Source organism: Theobroma cacao, chromosome 9, assembly GCF_053813885.1.
Source record: "Theobroma cacao isolate CCN51 chromosome 9, ASM5381388v1, whole genome shotgun sequence".
Lineage (NCBI taxonomy): Eukaryota > Viridiplantae > Streptophyta > Magnoliopsida > Malvales > Malvaceae > Theobroma > Theobroma cacao.
Window position 1 is genome coordinate 9,433,404 of NC_142647.1, and position 16,269 is coordinate 9,449,672.

The 16,269-nt window shown below is 33.5% G+C and overlaps 1 protein-coding gene across 2 annotated transcripts; it reads left to right on the top strand.

Annotated features, from left to right (window-relative positions):
- The first annotated feature begins 1,024 nt into the window (after nt 1-1,024).
- Nucleotides 1,025-15,422, top strand: SDG4 (SET domain group 4). Of its 2 annotated transcripts, XM_007013842.3 has the most exons (11): nt 1,028-1,487; nt 4,564-4,710; nt 5,537-5,701; nt 7,521-7,547; nt 8,276-8,393; nt 9,509-9,602; nt 11,039-11,132; nt 11,289-11,367; nt 12,380-12,551; nt 13,401-13,481; nt 14,951-15,422. In XM_007013842.3, the coding sequence occupies exons 1-11, from the start codon at nt 1,152-1,154 to the stop codon at nt 15,105-15,107; spliced, it is 1,470 nt and encodes a 489-aa protein (XP_007013904.2). In that variant the 5' UTR covers nt 1,028-1,151; the 3' UTR covers nt 15,108-15,422. The 2 variants fall into 2 exon arrangements, with proteins under 2 accessions (XP_017983302.2, XP_007013904.2); XM_018127813.2 differs by lacking the exon at nt 4,564-4,710 and having other exon boundaries at nt 1,025-1,487.
- The last annotated feature ends 847 nt before the right edge of the window (nt 15,423-16,269 follow it).

Sequence of the window (16,269 nt, forward strand, 5' to 3'; positions counted from 1 at the left end):
TATATAGGTCTAGGGTTGTAATATTTTTAAATGATAATGGGCATTTTAGTCTTATCATAATTCAGAGCTATTCTCATGGTCACGGAATAGCAAAAACCATGGGAAACCTCGGGTTTAACTATGCCTGAGTTTTACCCTTTTTGAGAGAATAGCTATTACTAGGTAATAGCTATTCTTTGTGATATTGCCATACCAAACGGAGGTAAGCTATTCCCTTGGGAATAGACAGGGAATAGCTAAGCTATTCCCTGTACCAAACGTGCAGTCAAAGTTGTGGAAACCTATTAGGATGACAAACGGAGGGCCTAGTTTCTATATATATATAGGTAGGTAGGTAAGAAGGCTTACTTAGGTGTCACATATATATATGCATTACATTATAAATACGAAAATTAATGGTAATTATTTTGTTGACATGTAATTACTGAATTGACATAATTATTTAAATGAATATGTAATAATCATATAAACTTATTTGTAAAGAAAGCGTATAAAGTAATAATTTTGAAGATATTTAAGTATATTAAGGGGCTTCAAAGAAACTAGGGAGCTAGGCATAATAAAAAAATTTATGAAGTTTTAATGGGGAGCCATGTACAACCTTTTAAGTAAGTAGATACAAGCTTTCCAAAGTGTGTATTATTATGATTAAAATATTACTGTATATGGCCTAACATTTACATCCCAAAGTGTAGATTGGGTGAGGCCCGGCCGAGCCTCTTGGGTCGGCCCATGAATACTTGTAGGAGGGACAGGTCCAAATAGACAGTAGAGAATCCACGTCTCCATTTTGATCCACCAACAGCTACCCCAAAAGGTTTCCAATTATTTCGCCCCGACGGTCCTCATTTTCACGCATTTAAAGTGCCAAGCCACCCCCAACGGATCGGCTCAATACCTACCGCATGGCAGTCTTGTAAATTCACAACTCTCCCTTCACACTCCCAATAATTTCACAACTTTCTTTGCCATTTAATTTTCCCACCCATTCCCAAATTTTCACTTTTCCCGCCCAGAAAGTAATTCCGCCCCCCCCCCCCCCCCTCTCCTTCTCCCCTTCCTCCCTCATAAAAATCTAGGGTTTTCGTTTTCTTCCAATTGTTTGAACCTTTAAACCTTTTTTTTTAAAGAAAAATCTTTTTTCTTTCGAAATGCCAGACCTTGGAAATCTTTCTCACTCTTCATCTCTATCTCTCTCTCGTTGCCCTCACCTGAAACTTCTCTCCATTGACTCTGCCGAATCCGCCAATGCTTTTGACCCTGGCGCCATCAAAACCCTAGCCTTAAACTGCGGTTGGGCCCAGGGATTGGTCCGAAAAGGTGCTGACTGCAATGGGAATGGAATTAGGGGTTTGAAGCGAGTGAAGAAGGGGTCTAATGGTAAGGTTTTGGGGGATTATTTGAGGGATTGGGTTCAGAGTAAGATGGAATCTGGTATTCCTGAGTCCGGGTGTGTTCTTCCATTTCTCGTTGGGGCTAAGAAATCGGTACTTCTTTCTTCTTCTTCTTGTTTGTGAATTGTTTTGCTGTTTGGTTGTGGAAAGTGTGTGTGAAAATAAAGGGTATTTAAGTTTAAACTGTGGATTCATTATTTGTTGAATTATTGTTTGGTTTATTGAAAATGGTGGAAAAAAGGGTATGTAGTAAATGTTAAAATTTGTAAAAGGTGGAATTGTAGAAAGGTATATGACACAATTCAAGTTTAAGAAATTGAGCTTTTCCTGGGAATGTGCCTTCCCATTCGTCTGGTGTCTTCCCATTTATGGAATGTGATTGTGGTGAAGGTGATTGTTGGTATTAAATTGTTGGGAAAATAACATTGCCATGTTTGGTATACATGGGAAAATGCTGATTAAATTCTTGAGAAAGTTGCATCGATATGTTTGGTTATTCATGCATTTTAATGGGAAAGTAATGTTAATTTTCAAAATTTGTCTTATCAATTAAAATGCAAATTTACTACTTTTTAATTTTAGTAACCATAAGTGATTAACTTTAGTACTAAATATGAATCACTAGTATAGATACATGCTAAATTCAAATTAAATTATAAAAAGATTTTTATAAGTTCAAATTAAAATAGAAAAGGAACATATTATTTCCACATTTAAAAAATGTAAAACTTATTTTCATTCATGCTTAGAATTGCATATAAAACAATTAAAAGCAAGTCCTTATAAATTGATCTTTAAATAACAATCATAAAACGGTATAAAAGAAGAAGAAACATGAATGATTGAAGGAAATTTAATCAATTACTTATAAAGATTGAAGGAGATTGAAAAAGATGAAATTGTGAAAAAGGGTATATGACACATTAAAGTTAAAGAGCTTTTCTTGGATTTCACTTTTGTTGCTTGGAGAAATTAACACTACATTCTTAGTAAAGTGCTTGGATAACAAAAATCCAATGCGACTTTTCCAGGATTTAATTAGCACTTTCCTATATATACCAAATGTTGCTATGTTATTTCCTTGCAGTTTAATACCCAACAATCACCTTCCCAACAATTACATTCCATTGGAATCAAGAAATGGGAAGGCGCCTTGTAATTTCTATGAGATTGGTAGCGTTTGATGCTAATTTTGAGTCAATTGCATCCCTGCTCTTGGCCAAGAAATTGTTCTAATAGAGGTCCTTTAAGCGTATGGTGAGGGAGTGTGGCAAACAAGTGATCAAGAATGATGTGGATGTGGTAAGGTATAGGAACTAAGGAAGGGAAGGGAAATTGAAAGTAGAAAGAGTGAAGCAAGAGTTGGAACTAGGAACTGCAATGAGAGAAGACATTGGGATGGATAAGTGAGATGCAGAGAGATCTGTATAGAAATCTTTTCTTTCACCAAATGAGACCCATGTATCTTCTATATGTTAGGAAATGCACTTAATGCAACAAATAAGAAAGTAGGTGCCAGTTCATTTTTTATTAAAGATAATTATGCTAAATCTTAGCACAATTGACTATTATTGAGACGGTTGTGGAAGAAAGTTGAAATTGTGTAATGTTTTGGACTATGGCATATGGGAGGCACTCATGTGTTCTACTGAAAAGTTAAGGTTGTGACCCTTAACTATCCTCATATCTGATTCACCAAGTCAAGCTTCTACAACATTTCAAGAGAAATAGTCAAGCCAAGGATCTTTCCATTCGTCTTGGGATTGAATCGTTGCATGTGTATTTTTTAATGCTATTTTGTTGATGTTACATGCAACACATGATTGAGAATGAGGTAATTTTGTACATTTACAATTAACCAAAAACATTTATCTTCAATTACAAAAAATGTAAGGTATGATATTGTAATTGCAAATTAGTATATGAAATCTTTTCTTTGGATATTGCAATATTTTAGGTGTCTTAGCTTAACAATGTGTTTCGCCCCCATTTCCATGAAGGACAAAGGTGCTTTACGTGTTTTATTATGTACGGTCTTGCTGTTAGGAACCTCTCTAGATAGCAGCCAATACTTTTGCAGGATTCCTTTTCTTTTGATGGATGGAGAGGGTTAAAATTGTGTAAATAAGTTTGTCTATATAGTTCTTGAGAGATTAGAAATTTCTTTTTTAGTTTCCAGATGATAATTGAATGGAGATTCAGCATGCAAAAAATTTACAGTTAAAGCTTCATTACAAACTCCTTAATATTTGTTGGTGGCTTCTCTCTGGTGAAGAGGGTCTTGATGGTCCATAATTGCTTTCTTTGGATAAACATGTTTTAGAGATGTACAATCAATGGCAAACTAGCTTAGCAGAAACTAAATTATGCAATGTGGGGTGTGCAAAATAGGTGTTGTAGCCATCTTCTTTTGCTACTCAGTTTTTTGTTTAGTTTGGATTCTTGGGTTTCTGTCAGGGGAAATTTCTTTTCTTCCTGTTAAAATGGGTATCTTTTCAACTTAAGGTGGTAAGATTGCTGGAACATTACTCCATATTTTGTGCCTCAGTCCATTTGGATCTCAGATTGAGTGCTGCAAGTAGTTGTCATTATTTATGAATTTTAATCCTAGAAGTTTATGATTTTTTAAGCCTTCAACATTATGCAATGTACCTGGAGTTTTTGAAGTTAAATACTACTTCCCTTCTCACTATAATTTTTCCGTCATGAGGGTGCTAACATTCTTGTCCTTCCAATTTTTTGTTTGTAACTAGCTTCTCTGTTCCTTGTTCAGTAGAGCTTACTTATCAGATAAATAGAAGAAATGAACTGCATATTCTTCCCAAGTTAAGTTTGTTGCCTGATACATAGCGAACAGTAATATTAGCAGACTATATAACTGCATAGGATGTTCATTTGGTGAATTGTTTGCTGAATTTATTGTGTTTTTATGTAAGGTTTGCAAATTGTGCCTTTCTGTATGTTCAGCATTTTGAAACTTGAATATGTTATGCGCAGCTAGAGTTCACTGCCTTTTTGTTTCTATACTCTGTATTAACATTTTGGTGAAGATTGAGTTTCTCAATGTAAATATAATATCATTTGATTGTAATGAGCTGGTTGATATTTGACTGTTTGTTTATTGTGCTCAGTTCTTTTTTCTTCTTTTCGTTCTGAAAATTCATCTCAGGTTGAATGTCTCCATTGCTATAAGCTCATCTATCCAGGGGAGGAGGTATTATGCTCAGTTCGTGGTTGTCAAGGAGTTTATCACGAAATATGTGCCAAAGAAAGTTTTAGGATGTCTAATCCAAAAAAGTTCCAGTGTCCACAGCATGTAATACCTGCATCTGCTAATTTATTGTTTACTTTCAAAGACTTTTACATCCTTGTTCTGTTTCTTGGCTTCTACCTAACAAAATGTACCTGGTCATTAACAGAGTAGAGAAGGGAAAAGGGGAGAGGGGCAGATAGTCATACTATATATTTATATGAATGTATATATGTACGTATGTGTCTGTGTGTGTATGTATGTATGTATGCATGCATGTATGTGTAGTTTTCTTGTTTGAACAGGAAGTACAAGTCCAACTATGGTTTTTTTCCTTTGACTTTTAAGTTTTTGGTTGTGTGTTTACTTTCTTTACAACTATGTTTTTAGTATTTTAGTTATGTTGTTTTAGTTGATTCATAAAAGTCTGTCTGGGCTGTTTTCTCTCTGTCCCTAATTGTTCCCATGGTGTCGGGAATGCCTTGCTGTAAACATAATTTAGTTACAACTTAAAGGTTACATGTTTTCTCTTGAATGAAAAGTTTCTTGCTTTTGGGACTAAACCCTAATTTTCTAAGGATACTATGATGTTAGAACCATCTTATGCTGTCATCATAAATGAGTGTTTTGCTCATATCTCTAGATAAAGAATATCTTCTGCAGAAACTGAAAGCAACTTGTGTTACTTTTGACCAGAAATCTGAAAATGTTTCAAGTTTGAATGCTCTTTTTCTCAGATATTGCACTTTATGATCCCCCCTCTCATGATTTATGAATTATTTTTATCCTAGATAATTGTGCTATATGTGAGAATTGAGAATGTCTTTTCTAAAACATGTTCAGAATTAGTTCTTGCACTTTTGCTTATCTACTTGGCATCTTCAATGAATAGGTATGCTTCGTTTGCAGACAGAGAACACAATGGCGATGTGTATGTTGTTCAATGGCGTCTCATAATAAGTGTGCCCCGTGGCCAGATGCAGTGACTCATTTGGAGGACAAACCGGGGAGAGCAATTTGTTGGAGGCATCCAACTAATTGGCGGCTGGACAAGAAGGTCAATTTCTTCTTTCCTTCATCAGATATGTCCTATTTCTGGCTTTTAGTCTTATGTTGTTATTCACTTTGACAAGGCTGCCTTCAAGTACCTTTGGTAAAGTCTTTAGCAGATGTGGTTTGCAAGGTATTGGTTGTGTGTCAAATAAAATTTTTCTTTAACTGCGTTTTCTTTCCTTGTTTTCTTCTCTTGAGGTCATGTTTTAGATAATTTTGCTAAATACCTAAATCTATCCCAATTCCAGAAAATCACTTCAAAATTTATGTCTCCATTTAACTTATTTGTAATTGACTTGGAGTCTGGTTAGCCATATTGGTGAAAATTTTAAAATATGAAAAGATTTGTTTTATTATTATTTTGGAAACTTAAGGTTGTATTTTGGAATTTGAATCAGAAACAAGGGATTTGGATTTCAAATTTAGCATAAATTTTGTGTGATAAAGCTCATGAAATGTGACTCTCATGATTACACTCAAATCTATGCATTTGTTATTATCTGTCAAATAGTGAATTTGATATACTTAGATGGAAAAAATGATTTTAAATCCATCCCTTCTTGCTCTCTTAGACACATAGGTACCTTGAAATTTTTTTAATTTTTTTAGAATGTCTATATTCTTTGACTCATACCAGAGTTTGAGTCTTAGAAAAGAAATCTTACTCGAGGAAAAAGGTTATGGGTGTAATATTGGTGTAGTTGGTGCGAGATCCAAATTTATATTATTAATTTGATGCAAGATTTCAATTGTTATGTAGTTTATAGAACTCTAGGGGTTTCAAGTTCTTCGACTTATACCAGAGTTTGAGACTTTTTCGTTGTATGGCCTGAAGGATTGAGTTTGAGTTGCCCACTTCACCTCACCAGTTATAAATGTGATTCAAACCTGATCCATGACCTTGTTCACGTTCAGTAGGCTAAGAGTTGCTGCAAGATCTTACATCTATTCCATTCCTCAAATTTGAGATGTAGAAATCTCTCGTTTTGACTGGACTTTGAGCTTCCTGAGATTCTGGAAGTCAAGAGCCTTTTGTTTAATGATCTCCATTAGTTGATTGCAGGACATAAATTCTATGCCATATATCTCGCGTTAGAAGAGAAAAAGAAAAAAGAAGTAAAAAGCGGACTATTGTCTTCCTTCTCTAGAAATGTTATTCTAGGAAAAAGATTATAGGTTATCTAATATACTTTAGAATATATTTTCTTGAAAGTGCAACCTCTTTTACCATAAAGGAAGCTCTTGTAGGAATTCATGTAACAACAATGCTGTTTTCAGATGTCTAACTTGCCTGAAGTTTCTATTTAAAAATATGGTTGAAAATTCTGCTTATGGATTTATAACAAGATAAAAATAGAATGTTAGTGAATAAATTTGTCATTATGAACAGTTACGAGTGTCAATTGTTCCTGTATGCAAGTGAACATCATGGTGTCTAATTTTCTAGCATTTCTACTGCTAGAAATCAAATTCTCATTGGTCAATGGTATTGTCACATTCCTTTTTCAGTGTTGGTATATATGCGTTTGTGTTTGCTTATGTCCGATATAGTGCATGCCCTATCAAAGCTTTAAAAATCTAGTCCAGTTAGTTTTTGAAAAGAATGAAATGGATTGGTCTATGATATAGTTATCCTGATCACCCTGATCATGAAACTTACAAACATGTTATTCCAAGTGTTGATGAATAAGTGTTAAACATGTGAGACTTACTAGTTAAGTTTTAACTGTGTCATTGTCTTTTATCTTGAGGTTTATCTCTCCGTTCTTATTTTCTATTGATTAGGCTGGCTGACAGGACTGATATATTTATTGAATGAGCAGCATGCAGTTCCAGCAACTGAAATAGAGGTCAGATTTTTTTTTTTCACAGCTTTATAGTGAAATTGTTTAACTTGTATATAAACTTCCACTCTGTGGATATTTAAAATTATATAAATTGTTAATATATATTTATTGGAAACAAGGCAGTATTATCTGGTAACTCTTTCAAGTCTGGGATAGACAGTTTTGATAGTCTGGTATTCTTCAGTTATTATTATCTGTCATAAATTGAAGCTTCCAAATATGTCATAATGAAGTGCATGTTATATTCACACTTCATTTCATTAGAAAAAATGGGGAAAAGATTGAGTTTGACCTTGCAACAATTAGCTTTTGCCTGTATATTGCCCAGTTTGAGATTTAGATTGACCTGGTACCTTGATGTACTATGGACAGCCCTTGGAAAAAAAAGAAATTTTTGGTTTGCTTCTTGAGAATTGGAATTCTTATTCCAAACAAGGTGTAGAAAAGACTAACGGAACTCATTAATTTCCTTAGAAGTTTATTGGAGGAGTTTGTTATAATTGTTATTGTTTGATAATACCTAGTAAAGTTGGTTTTCAATGAGAAACTCTTCAAGGTTGTCAAGATCAGCAGAATCTTCAAGGGTAAAATAATAATCTATACCATGACAATTGCTGACTCATCTGCCCATTTTCTTGAAAAACGTTTGGTTGCAGTTAATGATAACTGTCAAATATGCTTAGTGATCTCCAGATTTAATTGGCTAACTATTTCCATGGTTCATATTTTAGGAAATTTTCTGTCAATTGCCTTTACCTTACAAGGATGAGGAGTTCAAGCTTGACTTGACATGGAGAGATTTAATGGAGAATAAATTGGAGCCACCTCCATATGTCCACATCAAGCGCAGTATCCTAAGCATTTCATTACTTTATTGAATCAAATTCATGTTTATGAGTTGAATGATCACACATGCTTGTACAGTTGGTTTTCTTTTTCTATTACATACTAAATATGACTTCAAAATATTAACTTTTGAAGGGCCTTTTTTTCCCTTGCCAAATTTGAGTTCTTTCCATAATTTATGATGCATTTATCTTTACCAGTTTATATTTGGATTTTTTTGACAATTTTCTTATTAATATTTTGGAATTTGATATTGTGTGTAAATTTAATGTGTCATACATATATTTACCTTCATATTGGATGCTCAGTGAAATTAATATCATACATATTAAGTTGAAACCATGATATGAAAAGAATTAAAATAACTTAAGACTTTAAGGTATGGCAAGTTGTGTAGTGAATTGTGATTGCTTGAAAGTTAATGTCTACAATATTTAGCTGTTGAAAGGTGCCATTCCTTCGTTTATTTAAGTGTTGATGATAGATTCCTAATTATCATTACGACCATAAGAGTAAAATTAGTAGTGAAAGAAATCTATTGTATAACAGTATTACATTAAAAGATTAATGATTGTTGCTGTGCTCAATATATCAACAAGAGTTAGTTACGATTTTTTCTAATATAGTTTTGCTTGCTCTGGCTATGTGTTATAGCTGGTGGAGAAGAAAATGGAGTTATTCATATTCTATTATATACAATGCAATTATTTTGATTAAATAGATATTGGAATTGTTTTAAACCTAAATCTAAGTCTTGTAGTTTATTTCCTCAACTTTTCCAGATTTTTATTTAATTTTTCTTAAATTTTTGGAATAAACAAGCTAGATAAATGGAATGAATGCACAAAGTATGTGACATATATATTTTTTCAAATATGCTTGCATTTAAAATAATTAGGGTGATTTTAAAAGACAATACTGCTTGTGTTGAACAGATTCTTGCTGTTCCACCGAAGCTACGTATGATAAGATGACTAAGCGTTACGTGTTGCGATATGCTGAATTATAAGGCTCAATTATGATTTGTCCTTTGACATGTTGAATGCCAATTTCTAATTTGGCAAATTCAAATTTTGTTTCATTATACTTTCTGTTTGAGCTGCCTTAAATGAATTTAGATGTCTACCTAGTGAAGAAAAAGCGTGATGATGCTGATGATGATATTGGATGCACAAGTTGTAGTTCCGATTGCTCCGAGGATTGTGTATGCAGGTATTTATAATCTGTCTTTCAAGTTTATAATGCTTAACACTAGTATAATAAATGATCATCTGATACTAGTGTATTAAATCGATCTCTCTTCCTCCCCCCTCCACATGCACCTTTTCTAAAATATCATGTCTTGCAATGTTCTTTCTAATTGATCAGTAATTTCTTCCCGAGTGTTTTATGGCTACGAAAAATTTTCTCGTTGAGCATCATCGATTTTTTTAAAATTTGTTTTCCCCTGGAGAAGAATTGTGCAGATGGGTTGGGGAACTTCTAAAAATAAAGTTCTACATTTGTATTCTTGTGGCTCTGTGCTTGCATTTTTTTGTCTGTATGTGCATATGCATTTCATGTTGCCCGTTGTGTCTCCTTTTCACTCGTTCCTTTGCATTCTGCTCAAAGTACACGGGTTTCACATTATTGTTTTCTAACTTGATTTTCCTAACTGAAAATGATTTTTCTTCTCTCAATCAGTTTGTTAGTTCATGGGAGCTAACGTTGTTGGTTCAAATCGTATAGAGCCTGATTTTGCTATTGTCAGGTCAAAAATAATTTCTTCTTGAGTGTTTAACGGCTACAAAAATTTTCTCGTAGAGCATCATTAATTTTTTTATAATTTGTTTTACCCTGGAAAAGAATTGCGCAGATGGGTTGGTGAACTTCTGAAAATGGAAGTTCTGCATTTGTATTCTTGTGGCTCTGTGTGTGCGTTTATTTGTCTGTTTGTGCATATGCATTTCATGTTGCATGTTGTGTCTCCTTTTCACTTGTTCCTTTGCATCGTGTTCAAATTACATGGGTTTCTTGTTATTGTTTTCTAACTTGATATTTGAAAATAATTTTTCTTCTCTCTCAATTAGTTTGTTAGTTTTTGGGAGCTAATGTTGTTGGTTCAAATCCTATAGAGCCTGATTTTGCTCTTGTTAGGTCAAAAATTACACCACTGAAAAAAATTGAACTACTATTCAAATTTGACCTCCTTGGATTAAATTAAAGGTGGGTGAAAAAAAAAGATGTTAGGTAATGAAAGGTCCAACAGATCACCCTGTGTATTTTGAATATGCGGTTGCAAATAATCCAACCAAAGTAATATGAATTAAACCTAAGTCGATCCCAAATGGAAAAACTTCAGTCATCTCAATTTATTTGAAAGGAGAAAAAGAAAGGCAATATCTATCCCTTAATGTTGATCTCTACTGCCCATGAATCTCAATAGCTAAAATTGATGCTACATAATTCTGTTCTTTTGCATTCTTCATCGGGTGGAAAGACTTGATATTTCATCTACCTCCTGAGATATCATTTGAATGCACCAGTTGGCATGATTATGCAAAGCAGTTATGTTAATGTTATTTATAACTATAGTGTTTCACTATTTAGATTTGCCCTTTAATGTGACGAGTTAATGATAATTATAACATGCTTGTACCATATGGTAGAGTTCAATGCATAAGCTGCTCAAAGGCTTGCCGCTGCCCTGAAACTTGCACCAACAGGCCATTTCGCAAGGAGAAAAAGATCAGAATTGTCAAGGTGACAATGAGTTGTCATCAATTATCTTTATGTTGAATTGGTATCTGTATGAGCAGATGATATTTAGTGTTGGTTTTAGGATTATTCTTGAGAAATTATGAGTGCAATTATTTCCTATAAAATTCTCTTCTGAATAAATGCTTATTTCCTTTTCAGACTGAACTTTGTGGTTGGGGTGTAGAGGCCGCTGAACCTATTAATAAAGGAGATTTTGTAATTGAGTATATTGGGGAAGGTAGTTTCACTTCTTCTTACTTAACTTATTTTTTCAGTATATTTAAACATAGTTTTGTTTTTTTTTTTTTTTTTTTGAAGTGTCAAGTTACAGTTGTTATGGAAAAATTTTGCATTTAACCATCCCTGAACAGTTCCCTTTTATAGAATTCTTATTATTGGTTTTCGTTGTCATCGAAGAGGTGTATTCTTTGACTAAAGTGCAGCAATGTTTTCTAGTTTATATATATTTTAGTAGCATAAGCATAAGATCAACGGAAGACATGAATTATTTATTGAATCGGATAATGTCTTGTACTTTTATAGAAGAAAAAAATCATAGTTTTATAAATCTTTCCAAGGTCACCATGTCCTGGATGGTGTAACTCAACTTCTCGTAGTTATTGCTTACAAATCCATGCTTAAGGTTTTGTTAATTTTTTTTATTCCATCAACACCACATATCTGTGGTCCTGTGGACATGTCATAAACTATTTTTTTTCTGGGGAGAGGGGGGGTGGGGTGGGGTGGGGGGTTTCTTTTTGTTTGTGTGTGTTGCAAATAAATTATAGTTATGAAGTTAGTTAACAATCTTCTCAATACAATTTCACTTGCACTTACTTACAAATCATGCATAAACATGCTTATATGCATGTTGACTCTTAAGCTATCTAAAATTTTGGATGACGTAGACCATGAAACATTTGATAGATTTATCTTTATGAGCAACATTGGTGTACTTTTAAAGTTAACCATTTGGATGCAGGTATAGGCATAGAAGCAATTAGTGTGACAATTAGACATGACAAATATTTTGTCATTGTCTCTTTACTGATGAAATACTACAAGTTCTACCAAGAAACAGTAAACGTTTGTTTCTCCACTTGCCTGATTGTACCATGGAATTTCATATGTATAATGAATATAAGCACACTTTTTATCATCTGATTTTATGGATGGCCTTCCTCACTGTTTCATCTTTCCTTTTCTTTATTTGAGAGCTGAATACTAATTATAACTATCTTTGTCTACAGTAATTGATGATGCTCAGTGCGAAAAGAGGCTTTGGGACATGAAGTACAAGGGGGTGAAGAACTTTTACATGTGTGAAATTCGGAAAGACTTCACAATAGATGCAACTTTTAAAGGGAACACATCTCGTTTTTTAAACCACAGCTGTGATCCGAACTGTGTTTTGGAGAAGTGGTTGGTATAATGATATTGCTTTTTTATGTTGTGGCTGTTAAATGCTGTAAACACTTATGGTTGCTTTAAGATTGGAGGGCATTATTTTACTGGTGAAAGCTTTTATTGCAAATATGGCATGCTCATTCTCAAGGAAACTCCACATGCATGCACCCAGTTATTATCCTTGTCTGTGGTTTTAGATTGTATAAATGCCTTGCAAAAGATTTTTGTTCAAATAGCTATGCATCTGTCTAAGCAATGAGAGAAATAAAAAAAGAGAATAGATGAGAACTGAAGCCAATCTTTCTTTCTTTCTTTCTTTGTTTGGATGTAGGCTAATTAGAAGAATACCCTTGTGATTTTGCTGTATCATACATATAGTGTACTTTAGTTAGATATTTTAGGAATATGTTTGGAATTGGCAGCAACAGTTTATTTTTTCTTCTTCTTTGCTTTTTTTTTCTTTTAAAAAAATATTGGAAAGCTTCAGATGCCAAATGCTGTCAACTGAATTTTTTTCACATTTCTTTCTTTATTTGTTTTTCCATATTTGGGATCTACTATTTCTTGGGCCTATATTTGCCAGCATTTGTTGATAAGAAATTACAAACAGCTTAGTGGACTACATTAGTTAGCTTAGATTTTTTGGGGCCATTGGCTAGCTGGCTTATTTTCAAAATCCTATTTACTTCTCATACCTCTTAGACTTCTAGAGTAGAATTTTAGTGCCGCTTGGATTCTTATTTTCTCACCAAAACATTCAGGTTCTTTTGTATTTGGCAGGATTCTTTATATACTAAAGCCAATGTAGTAGAACCTCTGTTGGTAATATTTGGTTTTAACCACTTGAAACTGCTATTTTATCAGGCAAGTTGAAGGGGAAACACGTGTGGGGGTGTTCGCTGCTCGATCAATTGAAGTTGGCGAGCCACTGACATATGACTACAGGTATGCATGGGTCTGAAAACTGCTTGCACGGCCTAAATTGGTACCATTTTTCTGTTTTTAGTGTATTGCAATTTACAACTATAACGACGCATGAATATAGACTTGATTGTGGACATCTGCACTTACTATTACTAATGCCCTGGATTGAATTTGGTGTCACAAGTCAACTGACATTAACTTGGTGCATTTTACCAAAAAAATAAATTAAATCATATAAAATGAAGGATATAAATGTCATTTAATAATTCTACAAATGAGGATTTAGATAATTTTTTATTATTTAATTTATTTCTAAAAAGTTTCACACATGCAATTGGAAGAAAAGTACTCATTCCTATAGTTAACTATTTTTTTCTTCCATTTTATTTTTTCTCACTTTGATTATTCACCTATTGTTTTTACCAAAATCTAGTTTGGCATCTTGGCCATTGAAATTTACTTATTATTCTTATGATTTTTCTTTTTCTGGAATGGGTGGCATACTTCGGTAAATGAACCTTCACTATCATATTGTTTTTACCTTTTGCCTTGTGAATGTGTTCCTGAGAAAATTGATTAGCTTAGTATATTCCTGTCTTGCAGTAGGTTCGGATTCTGATAAGCTTATCTAGACATGATGTGAACTATGTATATGTTGATGCACAATTGTATGTTTAGTGTTTTCTAAATGAGATACCAGATCTCTTGGCTTCATGTACTCCTTTTTCAGTAGGTCAATGGCACAGACTATACAATCATCATTCATCACATAAGATATTTAGGAAATAGAGGTCTTTCTTATTCACCATTCTCATGAAAGAATAGAATCTGAATCATAGCTTTGTGGTGCTTACAAATTGCCCCAAAGCTAAAGTACTTACAGAAGAGAACAGAAAACAATACGATGCATCTAATGTGTAATTAATGATTTCAGGTATTTGAGTTCTTCATATGATGAGATCTTTATTTTTAAATGTCACTCTAATTTCGAACTTGTAGATACGAATGGCAACATCATTGGTTTGCTGAACTCACTTGGTGGGAAAATGCTGAGTTTATTGTTGTTGTATCAAGGTTTACTGATTAATATGCCATGTTATCTTGTCCTTAAAGAAAGTTCGTCCTCTCTGTTGCATTATGTAAGATTAAATTCGAAGTCTGTTCTGCTGTTGGTGATTGTTCTCTGGTAATAAATGCTACATCATCTCTTTATCAAACTGTAGTCATGGACTTCATGACTTCATGTAAGTTGCCTATCGCTCCATAGATCTAGAAGAGCTTGTAATATGTTGTTGCTTTTTAATAAGAGGATTGTTGCATGATAGAAGTGAATTTATGGGGTTATATAGTTTGTGAAAACAACTTCTCATCGCATTGTGGAATCTGGAGTGGATCCCTCAATCATAGTGATAGACGCTAAAATTTACCCATTTTATATAAAAAAACTAAAATACTAAATCTTTCTTTTTGTTTGGCTTTTGCTTGTGTAGGTTTGTGCAATTTGGACCCGAAGTGAAGTGCTATTGTGGTTCTTCAAATTGTCAAGGTTATCTTGGGACCAAAAGAAAGATTGTTAAATTGGATCTTTCATGGGGCTCAAAACGCAGGAGATCTTCAACTGCTTGCTTAGCCATCATAACTGTATAATTTGTATCAGTTGCCTGTTTAGACTGGCTGGTTTGTTGTAAATTAGTCTTACCAGGCTAGAATGGGTGAAAAAAAAATTGAAAAGAAGAAAATGAAAGAACCAAGATGAGTCAAGCTTCAACATTGTTGAAAAAAAAAAGTATTTTTCTCACATAAACATTTCCAAAATCCCCTTTCAATTGGCTTTGATGTAATACTACTGTAAGGAAGCCTAGCTCCCCATGTTGGGTTGCTCATCTGAATGCAGAGTTGGATCTTGGTCACATTGGCTGAGAAAAATGAAAATGGCTTGTCAGAGGCATTCAACTGTCTTAATTGTGGTTTTCATGTTTATTGAGATTGATTGACCCAAGGTTGAAGGTTCCTTGCTCATTCCCTGAGTTGTGCCCATATAATGTAAGGTAACAAAGGTTATGCCTCAACAATCACTTCATCGTTTTTCCCTGAACAAGTATCAGCCTTCATCTGATTGTAGGACTGTGTGTGTCCTAACTTGATTGAGGCCCTGTTCGGCACCTCCTTTGCGGTACTAATATAGAGTGGTGTGACCATCTGTTGGGCAATGCATTGAGCAGCACGATTGGACCATGCCCATTGCACTGCAAACTTTAGCACACTTGGACTTCGAGGTTACAATGACCTCATTGCATTCAACCCGGACCATTATACTCATAACCTTCCTTGATTTTTTTTTTGTTGCCTTTGATATCATTGTATGTCACGAAAATACCCTCCTAATATGAAATTTTTACACAAATATCTGCATGAGTTTTTACTAATTTTTTAATAAGTTAATAAATATATAATAATGTAAATGGCATCTTAAATAATTATTATTTTATCACTTGTATTTTTTTACTAATTGTTATATCAAGAATCATGTTAATATCAAATATTATGTGTTAATATTTTTGATTTAAAATATCAAATAACATACAAAACATACATGAATGTAGTAGTGCTTTATTAATCTTGACATGCGTAAAATTTAAGAAATATTATTATATAAAAAATAATTTATTAACTTTATACAAAATATATTAATCATAAACTAGTACCTTTAATGGTCATCTTCTGCTCTCCTCTCATCACATCTCACCTCACCCTCACTGTTATTTTTTATGGAATGCATTTTATTTCGCGGTTAATTTTAATCTCATCA

What these genes read in the sequence shown, in the direction of transcription:
- SDG4 (XM_007013842.3), top strand. Translation starts at nt 1,152, where the DNA reads ATGCCAGACCTTGGAAATCTTTCTCACTCTTCATCTCTATCTCTCTCT. An exon ending in TTCCAGCAACTGAAATAGAG is followed by an intron (nt 7,548 to 8,275) that starts GTCAGATTTTTT and finishes TTCATATTTTAG; the next exon opens with GAAATTTTCTGTCAATTGCC. An exon ending in TCCGAGGATTGTGTATGCAG is followed by an intron (nt 9,603 to 11,038) that starts GTATTTATAATC and finishes ACCATATGGTAG; the next exon opens with AGTTCAATGCATAAGCTGCT.